The sequence below is a fragment of the Squalius cephalus genome (assembly GCF_949319135.1).
Source record: "Squalius cephalus genome assembly, chromosome: 5".
In the NCBI taxonomy this organism is placed as follows: Eukaryota; Metazoa; Chordata; class Actinopteri; order Cypriniformes; family Leuciscidae; genus Squalius; species Squalius cephalus.
The window spans coordinates 37,667,263-37,688,280 of NC_137126.1; the positions used below are offsets into that span (position 1 = coordinate 37,667,263).

Genomic DNA, 21,018 nt, shown 5'->3' on the forward strand with positions numbered 1-21,018 from the left:
TACATCAACTTTCATTTCAATTAGTTGCCAACTTTTCTCATTTTCGTTTGATTTAAAACATAATAATTACCTAATATTTATACTTTATTGTCTTTACATGGACACATGGTTTGGAGAATTGATGGATAGATGAATTTATGTTTTATTTCAGCTTTTTTTTTCAATTAAAAATAGTTAACAATAACAACACTGATGATATATTGAAGGACTACATCTATCTCTCACACATTTTCATTTAGGGAAAATTAAATATGCCGTCTTTCCTGAAAAATACTTGAAAAACCAAGTCTAAACGCTGGAGGCTGCTGGAACATGTTTGAAAAAGCAAATGTTTGTGACTGTAAATGTATGTGCATCTAGAAATATTGGCTAATCCTGCATGTGACATAGAGGCACACAATCTTCATGGTGCAAATGCGCATATCTATGCAGTTGAATTGGCTCGTGGTGGGTTAGCATTACTCTCAAAGTCCATCTCTTGATCTGAAACAAGCCCAAGGCCCGTATGACACAGTTGTCTCTCAAGCGCTGTGATTCTTTGCTTCAGACTGCTTTGAGTCACTGTGAACTCCCCGAGCAACCGTGCGAAACGTGCTTGTAGAACATCCAGTGAGCCCTCCAGCTGTTTAACCTTCTCATCTGTGTCCATGACAAGCAAGCCTGCCTGTGCGGTGCTTTCATCCAGAAGCCCCTGCTTCCTCAGAATCTCCCTTCCACGCTCTTCCAGAACCTTCTGAGCGTCTGGGTATTCGGTTACGGCCTCCATTAGGTCGTCCTTTGAAAGGCAGAAGAGGTCAGAGTAGCCGATGCTACGAATGTTAGCTGTCCGACGGTTTCCCATTTTACTACCCTGAATATTAAGAATGCTAATCTCACCAAAACAACCTCCAGCTGTTAGCAATGCAAACTGTGTCACCCCATCATCAGCAACAACTGCTAATTTTCCCTCTTTAATTATATACATCTCTTTTCCAATGTCTCCTTTTCGGCAGATGTAGTCACCAGGACTGTACACTTGAGGGCGCAGTTTTAAAACCAGTTCTACTAACAGTCCGGCCTCACAGTCTTGAAAGATGCGAACTTTCTTCAGAGTAGATAAATGAACGTTGATGGCAATTTCTGCACGTAGCTTGTCAGGAAGATTCTTTAAGACTTCCTGCTCATCCACCGCTTTCTGATTTGTCCACAGGTAGTCAAACCATTTGATGACACGTGTCTCAAGATGGCGACTGACTTTGCGGAAGTGCATGTAATGTTTAATAGCATCAATCCGTCCCTGGAACTCTGCCCGCGTGGCGTTCATATTGGAAATCATGGAACCCACATTACCCACAATGGTGGCAAAAATGAGCACTCCGACAAGAAAATCAAACACCACAAACACATATTCCTCGTCCCGTACGGGTGGTGGCATCTCTCCGATGGTGGTCAGCGTCAGTGTGGACCAGTAGAAGCAGTATACGTAACTCCGTCTCAGACCTCCTTCCTCTGTGGATGAGATGTTGGGATAAACCCATTGATCTGACCCAAAACCAAGCGACTTTGAGATGGCATAGAAGATGCAGGCATTCCAGTGGATAATAACTAGAATGTAGAGCACTAAGTTCCAGATGCGGAAGATGTTTGGGTAGTTGGTTCTCGTCTCAGTACGATTAAAGAACTCAAACATACGAGAGAAGCGCAGGAGGCGGTTGAAACGGACCTGTGGTGTGTTGATGCCCACGATGATGTACGCCAGGTCCGTGGGAAGGATGGAGAAAACGTCCATTTTGAACTGAAATGTATGAATGTAGCTGTCTCTGAGTTTCGCTAAGTCCTTCACCAGAAGTCCTTGCTCCAGGTAACCTGGAAGAGCATAAAAATGCTTTATAGTTTGTTCAGTAACACAAAGAATACAAAAATCTGCACATTGTTGTGCTTCCAAGTTGCTGAATGAAAATAAAATTTCACAATCTTCCATATTGTGTTGTACATCTGAGTGAAACGGAAAAGAAAAAATGTAGGACGAGAACTTGGTTCTGTCCGTCAGTTTTTGAATGGATGGAGGCAGATGTGAAAGAAAGGGGTGGGGTTAAAGCAGACAAAATGATTGGAGAAGTCTGGCATATGTCACCAGAGAGAAGTCTGTCGTTTCAGAAATTACGAGGTCAAAACAAAAAAAGAATAAAACATACATGTATGAAACGTTTACAATAAAATCAATAGCATGCAATTAGAAAATAGATGAATTTTCATTTCATTACAGTTATAAATTAACATGAAATATGCATATGTTTTAATATGACTTTGCCCGAATAGAAAAACTGACTTTGTAAATACATAAACAACAGCATAACTGTGATTTTCCAGCCTATCACATGGAACAAACACGGGGTCAACAACAAAATATATGGGAAGTGTTTTCTTTTAAAAGTTAATACGGCTATTTATTTTATTAATTTAAACTATGCACAATTAGTTATGCAACAAATAAAATGCAACTAATATGGTTGTGTTCAGAATTGATTTTTGTACTTGCTGTCCACAAACAAATATAAAGCACTCCTGTAGCTTTATACAGTCAAGCACGGTGCAGGAAATGCCAAGGTTATAGGTTCAATTCCCAGAGAATTGGCCAAGATTTTGTGATGATAATATATAACATGATTTCCATATAGTGTTTCTGTAATGAGTGAAGGCACTTAATGAATTCAATCATTGGGATAATTAACTTTAACGTGGTGTAAGTCAGGAATTTTGAGTATGTGTGTGTCTATACCTGTCCTTAGCCGCATACATGAATCCAGTATGTAGACAATGTCACAAATATAGTCAAAAACCAGCCAGACAATAGGATTCTCAGTCTGAAGCTGATCAAAACATGCTCTATTCACACAAAGACAGAAAGAGAAAGAACATAAGAACCACAAATATTTAGACAACCTGCAGACACACACATCTGTACAGTTAGTCAAGCAGTTGTCTCAAAGGACTGTTCTCTTTGTGGAAGAGTGACAGGCGTAACGAAAGAGCCTTAGAGCATCGTAACAATTAGTTACGCCAGAAACAAACCGCCAGCACAGGGAACTGTGTTTATCAGGAGCACATTAACAAAGGGTATAGTGATGAATATGTAAAGAAGAAAGACTAGGTGAAAAGTCACACCTGGCTACAAGAAGAACCCAGTTATAGAGCACAGCAGCGGCGATGAAGAAGAGCCAGTAGTAGTAAATATCATCAGATGGAGAAACTATAAATGTCTCCCATTGTTTCCTGTGGGGAAAAAAACACACATATGTAACAAATGTTATCAGATTTATCCTCTCTGTATGCAGACTAGGTTTCATGCCCATAAGTCAAAGAAAAAGAAATGTGTCACATTACTTTGTATTTCCCTTAGTATTTCCATTGGCGTCTGGTTGGTTGTTGCTCCTTCGACTGGGTGGGGCTCGTCCTTCGGGTCCCCGGAATCTCTCTAAGAAGGAATCGGGTCTCTCTTCTTCCTCTATCAGACTCCTGTGTGCCCAGTCTCTCAGAGTCACCACCAGAGTCACCAACCTGGCAGCACAAGAGAGAAAGGATCTATCCAGACTTGCTGTGGCACATGTGAGAATGTGTATGTGCATATTTGTATGGATCCTAAACCTGGATAGAGCTCCTCTTCCTCTAAAGGAGTTTCTTGATGGCGTATCTTGGGGCTCTAGAGCAGCTACTCGCTGCAGCTCAGACGAGGTGTCGTCACACGCAGACTGAGACCTGAGAGAACAACGAATGAACATATGAGCGGGAAATGAGTTGAAATCACACGTTTTATACCATCATGGTTAACTCAAATCGAATTCTGTTGTTCTTGAAGTGTTTTGTGTTAAATATGACTTTTAAACCTGTATGAATTTCTTTCTTCTGCTGAACACAAAAGACGATATTTTGAAGAATGTCAGTAACCTTTTTCATACTATGGAAGTCAATGGGGACCAGCATCTGTTTGGTTACAGACATTCTTCAAAATATCATCTTTTGTGTTCAGCAGAAGAAAGAAATCCTTACAGGTTTAAAACAACATGAGGTTGAGTAAATGATGACAGAATTTAAATTTTTAGGTGAACTATCCCTTTAGGATGTGAATTACACTACCACTCAAAGGTTTGGGGTCAGTAAGATTTTATTTTTTATTTTTGAAAGAAATTAATACTTTTAATACCTTCATCAAGGATGCTTTAAATTCATGAAAAGTGACACCAAAGAATTCTGTTTCAATTAAATGCTGTGTTTTTGAGCTTTCTATTCATCAAAGAATCCTGAAAAAAATGTATCATGGCTATTAGCAAATAAACTGTTTTCAACATTGATAATAAGAAATGTTTCTTGAGCACCAAATTATAATGATTTCTGAAGGATCATGTGACATTGAAGACTGAAGAAATGGCTGGTGAAAATGTAGCTTTGCGATCGAATGAATTACATTTTAAAATGTACTCAAATAGAAAACAGTTCTTTTAAATTGTAATAATATTTCACAGTATTAGTGTTTTTACTGTATTTGGTGAACATACAATACTTCTTTCAAGAAATTTTTTAAAAATCTTACTGACCCTCAAGTTTGGATTTTTTGGTCTTTACGTAATTACCAAACCAGTCTCACACTTACATATGCAAATGTTTAAGAGTTTGGAATAGTGTGTTTCGTCCTTTTATGACACTTCTGAGGACCACAAGCTCACCAAATTGGTTTTACTATCATTGTGAGGACATTTGGTCCTTGCATAGATTGAAAACAGACCACACACAAACACAAAATCACTGACCTGCTGAGCACACTCTCTGCTCGGTCCTGCTCATCCTCTTGAGTTTGCACAGAGAGACGATGAGAGCAGGGAGATCCCTCAGCGGCCGACTGGCCCGTCATACTGTACACACAAACACACACGATCACTTACCCTTATTCTCTCGTTTATTAAAGTGTCCTAATATAGTATACTTCTTTTAAACTAAAAAATAAGACAGTATACTTTCAGTCTACTTTTTATGTACTTCTCTAAAACATGTGCTACAAGTATTTGACTATAGTACATCAGTATAAGTTCACTTGTAGTATAGTTGCAGTACAAATGAAAAACTCAGTTGTAAACTAGTTGTGTACTCAAAGTTTACTAGGCTACTGTTAAAGTAAAAAGTGAGCCAATTTAGTCCCAAATATTGAAACAGTACACTTACAGTATACCGATGTTAGTATTACAAAAACTTTACTTAAGTAGGCTATACTTAATAAAATTAACTTGAATACTTATTTTTTGTAAGGGTAGTTGGAGGACGTTGGATGTTTTTTTTATATAAATCCCAGCTCTCAAAAATATGTTCCAAGAACGCTTTGCAAGCATTCCCGTTAAGATGTGAAAACGTTATTTCTGAACATTCTCAGAACATTCAAAACGTCCAGTTTTTAAAATGTTTTAAAAACTTTTCTTTTCTTGTTATATGCAAATAGAGAAAACATTATGGGAATGTTTTCTCTGTTTTATCATTTTGCGAGTATTATGGGAAAGTCAATGTTCTTTAACCCATCTCAAAAAAGTAGTAAAGTTTAAAAACTAATGTCCAATTCAAATGTTTCAGAAAAACTTTTCATGAATAATGTGTAAACAACCATTTTTGTGCTAATGTTTTGATAATGTTAAGAAGAACTGGAAGAACGTTTGTGAGAGAACTCTCACAAGGTTCTAGAACCTTCCCTGTTAGCATGGGGAAATTACTAAATGCTAACCCTTAAACAAAACACTGCATCTAAAAAATAATAAATTATTTATTTATATTTATTTAAAATATATTTATAAAAATTTTCATTCTAAATTACATTCCATTTTCGGTACAACTCAGCCCTTCAAACTTCTCAGGAGTGCATGTCAAAGACATTGTGGATGAAATGCAGAGGGACAGCAGGTCAGGGGAGTTACCAGCAAACACTTCTCGCCTGGGAATGTGGTCACTATGACAATCACCTCAGATTACCGTAAGATATAGATGCAACAGGGAGAGATTTAAAAACCACAGCCCAAGATCCAAACTGAAGGATGATCTCATGGTTAATAAGGGAACGGCTTTAGGGACTGATGGATGGATGGTTCAACAGACGGATGGATGGATAGTGCTGTGTCTAGATGAATGTTAACAATGTTTTTGGTAATTGGCTCATCATTAAAGAAACACAGAACACAGAGTGACACACAACTGTCTTCCCAGAGGACAAACACACAGAGCTAATGTCTCATGAGAAATCATGGTTGCTAACAACCATTCCTCTGACACAGACACACACATTAGATTTTCATGTTTTATGGGGAGATCCCATAGACATAATGATTTTTATACTGTACAAACTGTATATTCTATCCCCTAACCCTACCCCTACCCATCACAGAAAGTACTTGCAATTTTACATTTTCCACACACGATTAATATTATGATATAACATATTATAAATATAATAGTGAATATGTATTATGTATTAGTGAATATGTGAATATTATATTATTATACATCATTCAAATTAACATTAAAGAATTAAACAGTTGTACCTCATTGTTATTAAAAATCTGTATATTATAAACATGTATGAACCTGCATGCATGTGTGAGACAAATTCCCTGACTCACCTTCAGCTGCTCCTCTTCAGGATCCCAAAAAAATCTAGAATGTTGGTCCATATTACATCCTTATACTCAACAAGAAACACACAAAGTGTGTTTCTGATCTTCATACTAGTCTAAAAACATAAAGTTCTTTTCCTGTGCTTAAATGGAATAATGCCATGATCAGTCAATCCATCTGTCTTTCTCATCTCTAGAGTAAAAGACACTCCAGCAAAAAAGGCGGGGTATGAAGAGGCAGGGCAGGAGAGAATGGGAGGAGAAAATTAGAGTTGGTCACATAAATTAGTGACATTTGCATGAACAGTATAGTTGCAAATAAAATGGACATGAGCTTTTTTCATGACCATGTTATAATGTACACTACTGGTCAAAAGTTTGGGGTCACTAAAAAACTCTGTTATGCTATCCAAGGATGCATTCATTCTATCAAAAATACAGTAAAACAGCAGAATTGTGAAATATTATTACAATTTACAAGAACTGTTTTCTATTTTAAAATATTTTAAAATGTAATTTATTCCTGTGATGGCAAAGCTGAACAGTTGTGCTGCTTAATAGTTTGTCGAAACTGTGATACATTTCAGGATTTTTTAATAAATAGAAAGTTCAAAAGAACAGCATATATTTGAAGATTGAAATCTTTTGTAATTTTTGACCAATATCATGCATCCTTGCTAAATACTACAGAGCCCCTAAAGCAGGGATGGGCAACTTCGGTCCTGGAGGGCCACTGTCCTGCAGAGTTTAGCTCCAACCCTACTCAAGCACACCTGAACAAGCTAATCAGCGTCTTAGGATTATTAGAAAACTACAGGCAGGTGAGTTTTATCAGGGTTGGAGCTAAACCCTGCAGGACAGTGGCCCTCCAGGACTGAAGTTGCCCATCCCTGCCCTAAAGGGACTTTTGCAAAAATAAAAATAAAATACCGATTTTTACGTGCTCATGAAATTCATTTCTCATGAGCACGTGAAAGTCTGTATATTTTTATTTTTGCAAAGGTCCCTTTAGGAGCTCCGTAAAATACAAATATTAATTTCTTTAAAGAAATTCTAAACTTTTGAACAGTGCAAATGGATGTATAAGAGAAAATATAAATCTTCTTAAAAAATGAATTATATACATATATACACATAAAGTATATTATAATTATTATTTTTTTATTAATTTTATATATAGAATTTTACCCCAAACTTTTAAGCGGAAATGTATATGGATGTATATATAGGGAATGCTAATTTTAAAACATTTTTCAGTGCTTTAATCACCTTCTAGCTGTTCACTTTTATGGTCCTGGAATGTTACAAATTAAATTATAGAAGTACAAATATTTCTTTAATCACATGTCTGATAATTATATGTTTTTTTAACTTTTTGTTTGACTTGACAGAATTTTTTTTTATTCCGTCTTACTTTCTTCAATAAAATTCATGATAAAATATTGTTTTTGAGGGAAGAACAATTAAGGCACTCAGATCTGTCATCTAAATGACTCCAGGTGGACACATAAAATCAGGTAAGACTCCAATGGGAAATTATATGAATATATAAATTGGTTTTGGTTTTTAAGCAGCACATTTCTCCTTGGACTCATGAGCCAGCGCATCAGTAACAGCTGCTCAGCTCTGCTAACTCTGAACCCAACGGACCAATCAAAACCTATCACTCTTTGAAATCTTGAGCCCAATGGACCAATCAAAACCCTATCCTGTTGTAACTCTAGGCCCAACAGGCCGATCACAGTCATTGTACAAGTCTGAAAACTAGTATTATAATGCCAACAGACACCGATTCTCTGAAGAAAAAAAGATTTTCCCAATATACAAATAAATGTGAATTGAATAAATTATTTACATTCAAGAACATAGAAATTTGCAAAATATTTATTTATATACACAAACATATATATATTCTCATCTGAGCCAGCTGATTGAGATGTACATCACCGAAGGAAGTTTATTATGTTTTATACATTTCGGATAGACCACATCAGAAAAAGATCAGAGTTTCTGTAAAGACTTAGGGCTGATAAACTGGGGATTTTACTGCCTTGGACAAAATGAAAAGATTTTATTCAAATCATCATCTTGATCACATGCATTTTAAGGTACAAATTCCCACAATCCATTGAAGCAGAGGCAAAAACGTGTGCAGCAAGAAAAAAAACATGTCACAATTTTTTCCCAACAGCTGTTTGATACTAATGCTGGTATAGGTTAATGTAGCTACATTGGCATCAAATGTATATGAGAGACAAGCAAGTATTTAAAACAACTTAAATAAAATGAGGAATATTACAAAGAAATGTTGCAAGCAATATTATAATCTTTATACCAATTATTATGGACTGAGGGAGAGCAGGACCCCAGAACAATCCTGATGACAGCAGCGTTACCAAATAACATATCTAATTTTGTCTAATTCAGTTTCCAGCGTGTCATTACAGTTTGGTTTCGGTGTGTTCTAGTGGATAAGGAAAGCTGCACACCCTCAAACATCTGCACACACCCCTCAAATGAATAAACTGAACAAAACAATTAAACAATGAGGCTGATATTTCCAGGGGTCAGTAAACAGGGGATATGTTTCTCACACACTGGCACATTCACAATCTCTCTCTCTCACACACACACACACACACACCGGGTTCTTCCTTAAACCTGGTCTCTGAGTTTGGCCAGTCTCTGAGAGAGCTCGTCCTATGGTGAGAAAGATAAAATCATTGTAGTACATGTCAGTTATATTTTTGTTAGTATGTCTGTACTCATGTTTGTGTTAAATACCTGTTCTGCAGATGCTACGCTGGTTCCCACTGATCCTGACTGACCTTGAGGAAGCTCCATATTGAGGTCCAGCCTAAACACACAAGAACAGACACTGTTTGTTTTAATCTTAAATTAAAGACATTTTGTCAGTTTAATTATATATATATTTTTTTCATTTTATTCAGCAAGAATGCATTGATTTGATCATAAGTGACAGTAAAGACATTAATCATGCTATAAAAGTTATGTAAAATAATTGTTGTTCTTTTCCATTTTGTTCATCAAATAATCCTGAAGAAATGCATCTTTGTTTCCACAAAAATATTAAGCAGCATATCTGTTTTCAACATTGATAATAATAAGAAATGTTTCGTGAGCACCAAATCAGCATATTAGAATGATTTCTGCAGGATCATGAAGTAATCAGGGCTTGACATTAACACACGCAAAACATTATTATTGAATTTTATATATAGTATACACATTTTTCAATCTTAGTCTTTTACAAAGGCATCTGAAATAATAAACTAAGTGCAATGTAGTGTTGTCAAAAAACTCGATTTATTAAACATATCGATACTGAAATATATGAACCAGTTGCGCTTTCTCACGCTCTCATCTCTCCGACAGTGAGTTGACACACAAACGAGGCGGGTTTGTGTGTCAACTCACTGTCGGAGAGATGAGAGCGTGAGAGCCCTCTCTCACTCGTTTAATTTACTCCGGATGAATATTGTTGCTGTTAAAGAGCTTGGATTTTGGCATGGGATTGCACAAATTGCGCATAATTTTACTAATTCCCGCAGATTTTGTGCTCATACCCAAAGTATGCGTACATAAAGCCGCCTCTCAGTACTAAATTGATTTTTTTCCCCACTGCTTATTGCACTTAAACGGTCAAATAGACACAAAATAATGCCAAAATGCCGATCTAGGCGAGTATTCACATTTTAAGTGAATGTAGTTGAGAAAGAAAACACGTGTAACAGTATAATGGATCCGTGCGTCAGGTCTTACAGTGACAGCAGCCTAATAAACCTGCTGCCAAGTTATGAGATATTATAAAAAATATCTATATGGCTGTTGTTCCTCATGCTATTCAATGTCAAAATTGTGGCCAGTGAAAGTGCTGAGAGGATAGTAACTTTGGAAAACCACTAGCCACAGTGGCTGGTGAGCTAAAATGTTGATGTCAAGCCCCGGGAGTAATGATGCTGAAAATTCAGCTTTGCCATTACAGGAATAAATTACATTTGACAATATATTCAAATAGAAAACAGTTATTATAAAGTGTAATAAAATGTATATTTCACAACATTAATGTATTTTAATCAAATAAATGCAGCCTTGGTGATCATAAGAGACTTCTTTCAAAAACCATTTAAATTGTTTTTACCACCCCCAATCTTTTGAACGGCAAAGTGTGTATTAAAGTATTTACTCATTAATAAGAATAACACATTTCAGCATTTAAAATGTTCTTACCCGGCCTCATCCGCCATTTCCATCATCAGAGAATCGACTTGACCCTAAAACACACCACAGTGTCAGTAAAGGCAAAACAACTACTATGTCAGTGTATTTATCGCCTACGGTGCAGTCACTGTAGTACGCGAGTGCATGTATGACCTGTGGTGTGGTCAGTGTTGTGGTGCTGCTCATCGTGTCCTCCATTTGAGCCGTCTGTACGTCCAGAGTCTCAAACTGACGCTCAAACTTATCCATCAGACCTGAAATCTGACGAATCAGAACAAAGAGAATAAATATAGAGCCAATAAAATAAAGACAAATCAAAGCACTACAACTGTTTATGTCAAAGAGAAGTCTTCCTCTCTCTCCCTCTCACCTTCTCAAGGTTCATGCTCTTCAGGGTTGCATCCATGCCCTTCACCACCCCAGCCATAGACTTGGTGACCTGGAGAATAAAAATCAAAAGTTAACTATTAAATCTATTTGGAGTGTATCTGGTTTAAAAGGAGAAAGCCATTTGTGTACCTTGTTCATGGTGACAGCCGTCTGTACTCGTGCAGCCACTGCATCCACTCTCGCGCTCATTCTAAGGAAGTTCACCGATTGGTTCTTCTGGCGGATAGCGTTTTCTGCATGTATCCGTGCAACCTCCATATTGCCCTTCTGGATCGCCTAAAGTAACCAAAACATAAGCAATGAGCTTCATAACATCACATCAACGTTGCCCGATTACATGTGCTATAATTATGGATAATTATATATATACAGTACAGGCCAAAAGTTTGGACACATTACTATTTTTAATGTTTTTGAAAGAAGTTTCTTCTGCTCATCAAGCCTGCATTTATATCAAAGTATCCTAAAAAAGTATCACAGGTTATGAAAAAATATTAAGCAGCAGAACTGTTTCCAACTTTGATAATGAATCATCATATTAGAATGATTTCTAAAGGATCATTTGATAGACTGGAGTAATGATCCTGAAAATTCAGCTTTGCATCACCGAAATAAATGATAATTTAAAGTATAATAAATTGAAAACCAATTATTTTAAATTGTAATAATATATCACAATATTACATTTTTTTCTATAATTTCTATAATTATGGAACATTTACTTTTAAAATACTAAAGTACAATCTAATGTGACTCAACATTCTCAATTATGTTTTTGACTTTGACATTTAGATTAGTATAATTTTTTGACAATATATACAGTACCAGTCAAAAGTTTGGAAACACTACTATTTTTAATGCTTTTCAAAGAAGTCTCTTATGCTCATCAAGCCTGCAGTTAAAAACAAAAACAAACAAAAAAAAAACAGTAATATTATGAAATATTATTACAATTTAAAATAATGGTTCTCTTTTTTTAATATATTTTAAAATGTAATTTATTTTTGTGATGCAAAGCTGAATTTTCATCAGCAAGTGCTCCAGTCTTTGGTATCTTATGATCCTTCAGAAATCATTCTAATATGATGATTTGATGCTCAGTTATTATCAATGATGGAAACAGTTGTGCTGTTTAATATATTTTTTTGGAATACTTTTTTCAGGATTCATTGATGAGTAAAACGTTAACAGCATTTATTCATAAAAACAGCATTTATTCAAAATAAAAACATTTCTAACAATATAAATCGTTACCATCACCTTTTATCAATTTAACGCATCCTTGTTGAATTAAAGTACTAATTTCTTTAAAAAAAAATTGTTATTGTTCCCAAACTTTTGAACGGTAGTGTATATTGTTACAAAAGATTTCTATTCTAAATAAATACAGTACTTTTTAACTTTTTATTCATCAAATAATCCTGAAAAAAGTATCTCAGGTTATAAAAAAATATTAAGCAGCACAACTGTTTCCAACACTGATCATAAATCATCATATTAGAATGATTTCTGAAGGATCATAAGACACCAAAGACTGGAGTACTTGCTGATGAAAATTCAGCTTTGCATCACAAAAATAAATTACATTTTAAAGTATATTAAAAAAGAGAACCATTATTTTAAATTGTAATAATATTTCATAATATTACTGTTTTTTTTTTTTTTTTTTTTTTTTTTTTTAACTGCAGGCTTGATGAGCATAAGAGACTTCTTTCAAAAACATTAAAAATAGTAGTGTTTTCAAACTTTTGACTGGTACTGTATATATATAAAGTATATATGTATGTATGTATGTATGTATATGTATATATATATATATATATATATATATATATATATATAGACTTAAGTCTATTTTCTCAAAAAAATGTACTATGCAGATAGAAAATATCCAGACAGAGAAACAAAATACTCATAAAGTAGCTCAGAAATCTTCAGCGTTCAGCTCCAAAAGCCAATATCAATGGTTTGTTTACCTTCTTGACCTTGACCTTCTCTGCTTTCTCTTCTTTGTCGCATTTCTTGGAGCTCCGCTGAAGTTCTTTAGCTGCAAACTTGAGATTAAACAACTGCTCTGAAGTCAAAAGTCAAGGAAAAGATTGTATCATGTAAAAGTTATCTGATACCTTTAATAAAATGCCCCAAAACAAGCCTAAACAATGTAACAAAGCCGATTACAATAGAATAGAAACAACAATGTTGACCAAAATCGTCTCGAAACTTGACAAACTAGTCTGACCGGCTGGATTGAGAGTTTACCTAGATACATATAACGTTAGGTGGCGACATTACGTAATTCTACGTCACAGTCATACCTGGGCGGATTTGACGATGTTTTAGAGCACGAAACTATCAAAATAAGCACTTGAAACTTCATAAACGTACAAAAATATAAACAGCACGGTGAGTTCACCAACCCATGTAGCGTATCACTTTAAATCGTTTTCTACTCTAGAGCCCGAAATTCACTCTCTAACGTTAATTCAATTTCTACCTTCAGTGACGCGAACAGAAATCCCGAAAGTGCGATTAGATTTTACGGCTCGAATGTGACCCGACCTATTCGTAAACAACAAAATGTTGCTACGACTGAGTTCAACCCATAAATTACTCTAACGTTAAGTAGAAGTGTTTACGGTCCAAGCCACAGTGAAGTGAATCTGGATCGGGCCCGACCCCCGCGGTCCGCAAGGATACTCTCCATGTTTGACATCCTGGTTCCACTTGATGAAGTGTGAAGATTAGACGGGAATAGTTTTCAGTCTTGTTTTATTCCCCCGAGCTATTCGTGTGGATCAGTAACTGTCCTCGCTCTGTTTGTTGTAATTTCCCCGTATTCACTTCCGGCTTCTCCAAACCACTGGGGTGATGTCACAGTCATGCGCTCAGGTCAGCGTCAGCGATGATATCACGACTGGCAAAACAAAGCTGTGTCCCTTCGAAAGTATTAGAATGTATCATGTAACAAAATCTTTTGTTTAAAATAATTGGTTACACTTTATTCAACTTCATATGGAAAGACAAGCCTCACTATTTAAATATAAATATTTTATGTAATTCATATAATGAGGGAGGGTTGAATGTGCTTGATTTTGCTAGAGATCGAATACGATTTTCAAGTTGAACTGGAATAAACATTAAAGCTTAAAGATAAGCAATGGTATACAGCTTGTCTTTATGCTTTATATAATGTTTAATCAAGTTTAATACAGTTAAAAATTGAAAAAATAATATGGAATAATAAAAATGTTAAATATATAAGAATAAATAGGCTAAATGTTCTATGACAATTGGGTAAAAAATTATATTTGAATGTTTTTACAAATTATAAATGGTGAGGGCTATTTATTTACATACTGAATTTTTAGAGACATTCGGTTTTTCAATATCTCCTCGAGAATATAGGCTAGCATATTTGAAGCAAAACCAGGAGGTTTTTTAAGACTTTTGCAAGGCATCAGTGAAATAGCAATCAACGTTTAAAATGGAGGTCTTGAAAAGCGGTGTTAAAATGAATGATATGCAGTATCCATTTTCAGACGTTTAATTCATTGCCCTGGAACATTTCATAGCTAATAAATACTTTTGGAATAACCATTTTGAGAATACTAATTGGAGATTGATTTGGACTTATAATAACAAATACTGTATCAATAAAGAAGTTAATGAAATGTACTTCAAAATGATACGTATCATTTATCCAACAAACCTAAAAAGATATAGGCCTAAATCTGATCTTTATGTATGTACTGTATGTTAGTTTCTTTTGGATTGATGTGGAATATTTATTTAATACGTTCAGTGGAATTAAAATGAAAAATATATTATTTTTTATTATGACAAAAAAAAAAGATATAGACAAGAATCACATTTTTATGTTAAATCTTATAATATACTTGGTAAGTTTCACATAAACAAATGTAAATGTTCTGAATGGATACCCAATATCATCTATGGCTGACATAAAGATTTATTATGAAACCTTACAAGGTCTTTCAAGTCGTAAAGCAACTAGTTATGGACATTTACAAAATAATTAAATTCCTTTTTTTATTTTGACTATTCACATATACCCTTTTTCTGTTATCTTTTTTCCTCTCTCTTCTTTCTTCCTCCTCTTTAATATGTGAATATATTTTAATTTAATGTTTTTGTTATGAATGTTATCCTTAACGCTCATTATATAGTGTACAATAGCTGATGTTTAATTTTTTATTGATGTTTTATGATGCTATGCAGTTCTTTAGAGCATTATATGTGAAACATTTGTATTTCTCTTAAATGCATGTTACATTGTTGGAAATATAAGTGTATATATCTGTGTATATATAAGGCTATTATACTTTTTGAAAGTTATATTAAACTGTCTGAAAAAAAAAAAAAAAAACAGGGTTCACAAACTTTAGAAATATGTTCACGGTCCATATAAGCTATAGGCCTATAGCGTTTAGTTTAAGTCAACATTTGAACGGCTTAAAGGTTTTTTTGTTTTGTTTTGTTTTTACATTTGTATCATTAGATATTTGTGTAAGTTGAAACCCAATACTTAGCCTACATTTAAACGTTTAAACTTTGGTGTCCATGCCGGAGACTTTGGTGTCTGTGCCGGAGACAGTGGGTGGTGAAAGTTTTTTTTTCTCCTGTCGTCACTAGCACACAATTAATATATTTATATATCTTCCTGAGATGTTGGTGTCCATGCCAGAGACGATGGTGTCCGTTCCGGAGACGTTGGTGTCCGTTCCAGAGACTTTGGTGTCCTTTCCGGAGACTTTGGTGTCCTTTCCGGAGACGGTGGTGTCTGTGCCAAACACGGTGATGTCCATGCCAGAGAAGGTGGTGTCCTTTCTGGAGACGATGGTGTCCATTCCGGAGATGATGGTGTCCATGCCGAAGACGGTGGTGTCCATGCCAGAGACGGTGGTGTCCGTTCCGGAGACTTTGGTGTCCATGCCGAAGACGGTGGTGTCCATGCCAGAGACGATGGTGTCCATTCCGGAGATGATGGTGTCCATGCCAGAGACGGTGGTGTCCGTTCCGGAGACTTTGGTGTCCGTGCCGGAGACGGTGGTGTCCTTTCCGGAGACGTTGGTGTCCGTGCCAGAGACGGTGGTGTCCTTTCCGGAGACAGTGGTGTCCGTGCCGAAGACGGTGGTGTCCATGCCAGAGACGGTGGTGTCCGTTCCGGAGACTTTGGTGTCCTTTCCGGAGACGGTGGTGTCTGTGCCAGAGAAGGTGGTGTCCTTTCTGGAGACGTTGGTGTCCATGCGGGAGATGTTGGTGTCCATGCCGGAGACGTTCGCGTCCATTCCGGAGACTTTGGTGTCCATGCTGGAGATGGTGGTGTCCTTTCCGGAGTCTTGGGTGTCCATGCTGGAGACGGTGGTGTCCTTTCCGGAGATGGTGGTGTCTGTGCCGGTGTCCGTGCTGGAGATGGTGGTGTCCGTGCACTTGTCTGTGCTGGAGACGGCGGAGACGTGCCGGAGACGGTGGTGTCCATTCCGGAGACGGTGGTGTCCATTCCGGAGACGGTGGTGTCCATTCCGGAGATGTTGGTGTCCGTGCCAGAGATGGTGGCGTCCTTTCCGGAGACGTTGGTGTCCGTGCCGGAGACGTTGGTGTCCTTTCCGGAGACAGTGGTGTCCATGCCAGAGACGGTGGTGTCCGTTCCAGAGACTTTGGTGTCCTTTCCGGAGACTTTGGTGTCCGTGCCAGAGACGATGGTGTCCGTTCTGGTGACGTTGGTGTCCATTCCAGAGACGATGGTGTCCGTTCCGGAGACGTTAGTGTCGGTGCCGGAGACGTTGGTGTCCGTGCCGTAGGTGTCAGTTCTGGAGACATTGCTGGTGTGCATTCCGGAGACTTTGGTGTCCGTGCCGGAGACGTTCGTGTCTGTTCCGGAGACTTTGATGTCCGTGCTGGAGACAGTGGTGTCCTTTCCGGAGACCTTGGTATCTGTGCCGTAGACGGTGGTGTCCTTTCCGGAGACGTTGGTGTGCGTTCCGGAGACTTTGGTATCTTACAAAGATTTAAATTTTGGCGCAATTTTTTCTTTAGATTGTTGATATGGCATCTAGTAAATACACTAAGTTTCGTCATGCTAGCATGTTTGGACGTATTTAAATCAAGGGTGTTACAACTAGCCCCACGTTAGGTTGTGCCCCGCTCTCCCAGTTCTGGGCCGTTCCAGCCCACTTTAACCCCTGCATACTACACATAGACTACTCATATATAGAACAAACTTTTTTAGCAGTTGTGAAGTAATTATTCAATAAGTAGGCTACCTACTCAAGAGAGTGTGCGATTTCAGATGCAGTCCAAGACTCAGTTAATAAGAAAATGAAAACAAGACTTTATAACCAAAACAATGTTTTTTTTATTACATTTTTATATACAGTAGCCTATACCAGTCAAATTTTAGGTTCCAGGCTTTTTTTTTTATATATATAACAGATACAAGAATAGGTAATGTTGGTAAAAGATGTTTATATTTTACATTTTGTATGTGACTGCATTTAATAGGCGTTTGATGTAAATCAGGGTTTTCAGGCCTTCAACAGCTCCAGGAAACTTCCACCTGAACCAAACTATGCACAAAGACATGCACAACTATGAAAAATATTAGAGAATGATTTGATTTACTATTTTACTTTTTAAACATGGCCAGAAATGGGGTTTCCCATTATATACGATGTATCTATCCATTGTCTCTAATTTGCATTTTAATGTGTTCTTTGGGTGACATGTAATGAAAAAATTAGTAGCTATAATAATGAGAGTAATAACTTGGCAACATTTTCATAATATTTCACAGAAATATTGATATATAATATATTCCCTATTCACTTATGTCTCCCTAAAATGCCTGATAAGCATGTCCAGGTGTCCTCTACAGTGGACATGTATGAAACTGATTCATGTCTCATAACAGAAAGTCATATTCTGATTTGAAATCTCACAATTTTTTTTCTTTTTTGGCAATGTTAATTTACGACAAGCAATAATGTAAAAATAAATCAGATTTAAATGATAATTACAAAATATTATCATAGTCCCATAAGAGTGCTGGATTTAGTCATTCAGTCAATGTAAGTCCTATTTAAGTAGGACATAACTTGTTTGAGCATAAACAACATTTGCAAAGCTGTGACGCTCAAAGTTCAAAGCAAAGGGAGATATTTTATTTTAAAGAAATCGCTTTTTAAGGACTACAGCAAACGGCTAGTAGGGATTACACAACATTCCTCCCAGGTTAGTGACATCATGAACCCTAAAATTTACATAAACCCCGCCCCAGAACACGATTTAAAGATTATCAAGACAGAATATGCTAATTAATGACTAGAAGATAACTACACATAAGCTACATAAATTCACCAACTAACCATTCAGAAATGTTGTCTACATGTTGTCAGGTCTTCTTTTGAGACTCTCCATCTTTCTGACTTCGGGTTGAACATAAAAGGCTAATAAAAGGTTTTGAAATTTTCAGTGCATGTCTGTGTGAGGTAAAAGGACACAAGCTGTTGAAGCTCCGCCCTCTGTTTCGGAAGCAGCAGCTCATTTGCATTTAAAGGGGTAGACACAAAAACGGTGCGTTTTTGCTCACCCTCAAAAAGTGACAACTTTAACATGCTATATAAAAATATCTGTGGGGTATTTTGAGCTAAAACTTCACAATACACACTCTGGGGACATCAAAGACTTATTTTACATCGAAAATTTAAAGACCAAGGAGAGGGAGTTGTCATGGTGAAACCTCCAAACATTTGGTATCTTTGAAAATCCCTGAATGTAGTCTTTACAGGACATCCAAACTAAAACTGTGGCTTATGGTCTCAAAGAAATTTGGCAAAATATGTTTTAAATATAGGCCTATATATATATATATATATATATATATATATATATATATATATATACAGTGCTATGCATAAGTTTAGACACCCATGCTAAAGTTGACTAAAAAGAGGAATAAAAAATCATCTTTTGGAAATTGAACTTAATGCCTTAATTTAAAAAATTAGGAAAAATCCAACCTTTAAGGACACCAATTTTCTTTGTGAATGAATAATGTATCGTAAATAAATAAATGTTCTTCCTTAAAATACAGGGTGCATAAGTTTGGACACCCCTATGTTAAATTCCCATAGAGGCAGGCAGATTTTTATTTTTAAGTATTTATTTTTATTTATTTTTTAGGATACTATGCATCCTGATAAAGTTCCCTTGGCCTTTGGAATTAAAATAGCCCCACATCATCACATAGCCTTCACCATACCAAGAGATTGGCATGGTTTTATTTCAGTTAGCCTAATAGCTAGTTTGATTTGCATTGAGAGATGATCTTATGGAAAGTACTCCATGCCAATCTCTAGGTATGGTGAAGGCTATGTGATGATGTGGGGCTATTTTAATTCCAAAGGCCAAGGGAACTTTATCAGGATGCATAGTATCCTAAAAAAAAAAAAAAAAAAAATACTTAAAAATAAAAATCTACCTGCCTCTATGGGAATTTAACATAGGGGTGTCCAAACTTATGCACCCTGTATTTTAAGGAAGAACATTTATTTATTTACGATACATTATTCATTCACAAAGAAAATTGGTGTCCTTAAAGGTTGGATTTTTCCTAATTTTTTAAATTAAGGCATTAAGTTCAATTTCCAAAAGATGATTTTTTATTCCTCTTTTTAGTCAACTTTAGCATGGGTGTCTAAACTTATGCATAGCACTGTATATACACTCACCTGTCCTAAAGGATTATTAGGAACACCATACTAATACTGTGTTTGACCCCCTTTCAAATTGGAGATTTGTGGGATGCACATCCAGGGCACGAAGCTCCTGTTCCACCACATCCCAAAGATGCTCTATTGGGTTGAGATCTGGTGACTGTGGGGGCCATTTTAGTACAGTGAACTCATTGTCATGTTCAAGAAACCAATTTGAAATGATTCGAGCTTTGTGACATGGTGCATTATCCTGCTGGAAGTAGCCATCAGAGGATGGGTACATGGTGGTCATAAAGGGATGGACATGGTCAGAAACAATGCTCAGGTAGGCCGTGGCATTTAAATGATGCCCAATTGGCACTAAGGGGCCTAAAGTGTGCCAAAAAAACATCCCCCACACCATTACACCACCACCACCAGCCTGCACAGTGGTAACAAGACATGATGGATCCATGTTCTCATTCTGTTTACGCCAAATTCTGACTCTACCATTTGAATGTCTCAACAGAAATCGAGACTCATCAGACCAGGCAAAATTTTTCCAGTCTTCAACTGTCCAATTTTGGTAAGCTTGTGCAAATTGTAGCTTCTTTTTCCTATTTGTAGTGGAGATGAGTGGTACCCGGTGGGGTCTTCTGCTGTTGTAGCCCATCCACCTCAAGGTTGTGCGTGTTGTGGCTTCACAAATGCTTTGCTGCATACCTCGGTTGTAACGAGTGGTTATTTCAGTCAATGTTGCTCTTCTATCAGCTTGAATCAGTCGGCCCATTCTCCTCTGACCTCTAGCATCAACAAGGCATTTTCGCCCACAGGACTGCCGCATACTGGATGTTTTTCCCTTTTCACACCATTCTTTGTAAACCCTAGAAATGGTTGTGCGTGAAAATCCCAGTAACTGAGCAGATTGTGAAATACTCAGACCAGCCCGTCTGGCACCAACAACCATGCCACGCTCAAAATTGCTTAAATCACCTTTCTTTCCCATTCTGACATTCAGTTTGGAGTTCAGGAGATTGTCTTGACCAGGA

The 21,018-nt window shown here is 36.7% G+C and overlaps 2 protein-coding genes across 3 annotated transcripts; both read right to left on the bottom strand.

The window, feature by feature from the left end:
- Nucleotides 1-339: 339 nt before the first annotated feature.
- Nucleotides 340-4,885, bottom strand: cnga2b (cyclic nucleotide gated channel subunit alpha 2b; the record flags this gene model as incomplete). The annotated part of the gene is made up of 6 exons (XM_079870718.1): nt 340-1,845; nt 2,759-2,865; nt 3,145-3,252; nt 3,364-3,537; nt 3,625-3,735; nt 4,785-4,885. 6 exons carry the CDS (start codon nt 4,883-4,885, stop codon nt 425-427), a joined length of 2,022 nt encoding a protein of 673 aa, XP_079726844.1. The 3' UTR covers nt 340-424.
- A 3,600-nt stretch (nt 4,886-8,485) lies between these two features.
- Nucleotides 8,486-14,128, bottom strand: chmp1b (charged multivesicular body protein 1B). 2 transcript variants are annotated; one of them, XM_079870519.1, is made up of 8 exons: nt 13,953-14,128; nt 13,232-13,329; nt 11,385-11,531; nt 11,236-11,304; nt 11,019-11,126; nt 10,875-10,918; nt 9,408-9,480; nt 8,486-9,323 (listed from the first exon to the last, which is right to left on the bottom strand). In XM_079870519.1, the coding sequence occupies exons 1-8, from the start codon at nt 13,966-13,968 to the stop codon at nt 9,279-9,281; spliced, it is 600 nt and encodes a 199-aa protein (XP_079726645.1). In that variant the 5' UTR covers nt 13,969-14,128; the 3' UTR covers nt 8,486-9,278. The 2 variants fall into 2 exon arrangements, 1 of the variants encoding a protein (XP_079726645.1); XR_013821193.1 differs by lacking the exons at nt 8,486-9,323; nt 9,408-9,480 and adding an exon at nt 9,572-10,010 and having other exon boundaries at nt 10,098-10,918; nt 13,953-14,107.
- Nucleotides 14,129-21,018: the final 6,890 nt, after the last annotated feature.

Excerpts from the sequence above, each read along its gene's own strand:
- chmp1b (XM_079870519.1), bottom strand. Across the intron at positions 11,532-13,231 it reads AGAAGGTCAAGGTCAAGAAG|GCGATCCAGAAGGGCAATAT; the intron begins GTAAACAAACCA and ends TGGTTACTTTAG. Across the intron at positions 9,324-9,407 it reads GCGTAGCATCTGCAGAACAG|GACGAGCTCTCTCAGAGACT; the intron begins GTATTTAACACA and ends TTCTCACCATAG.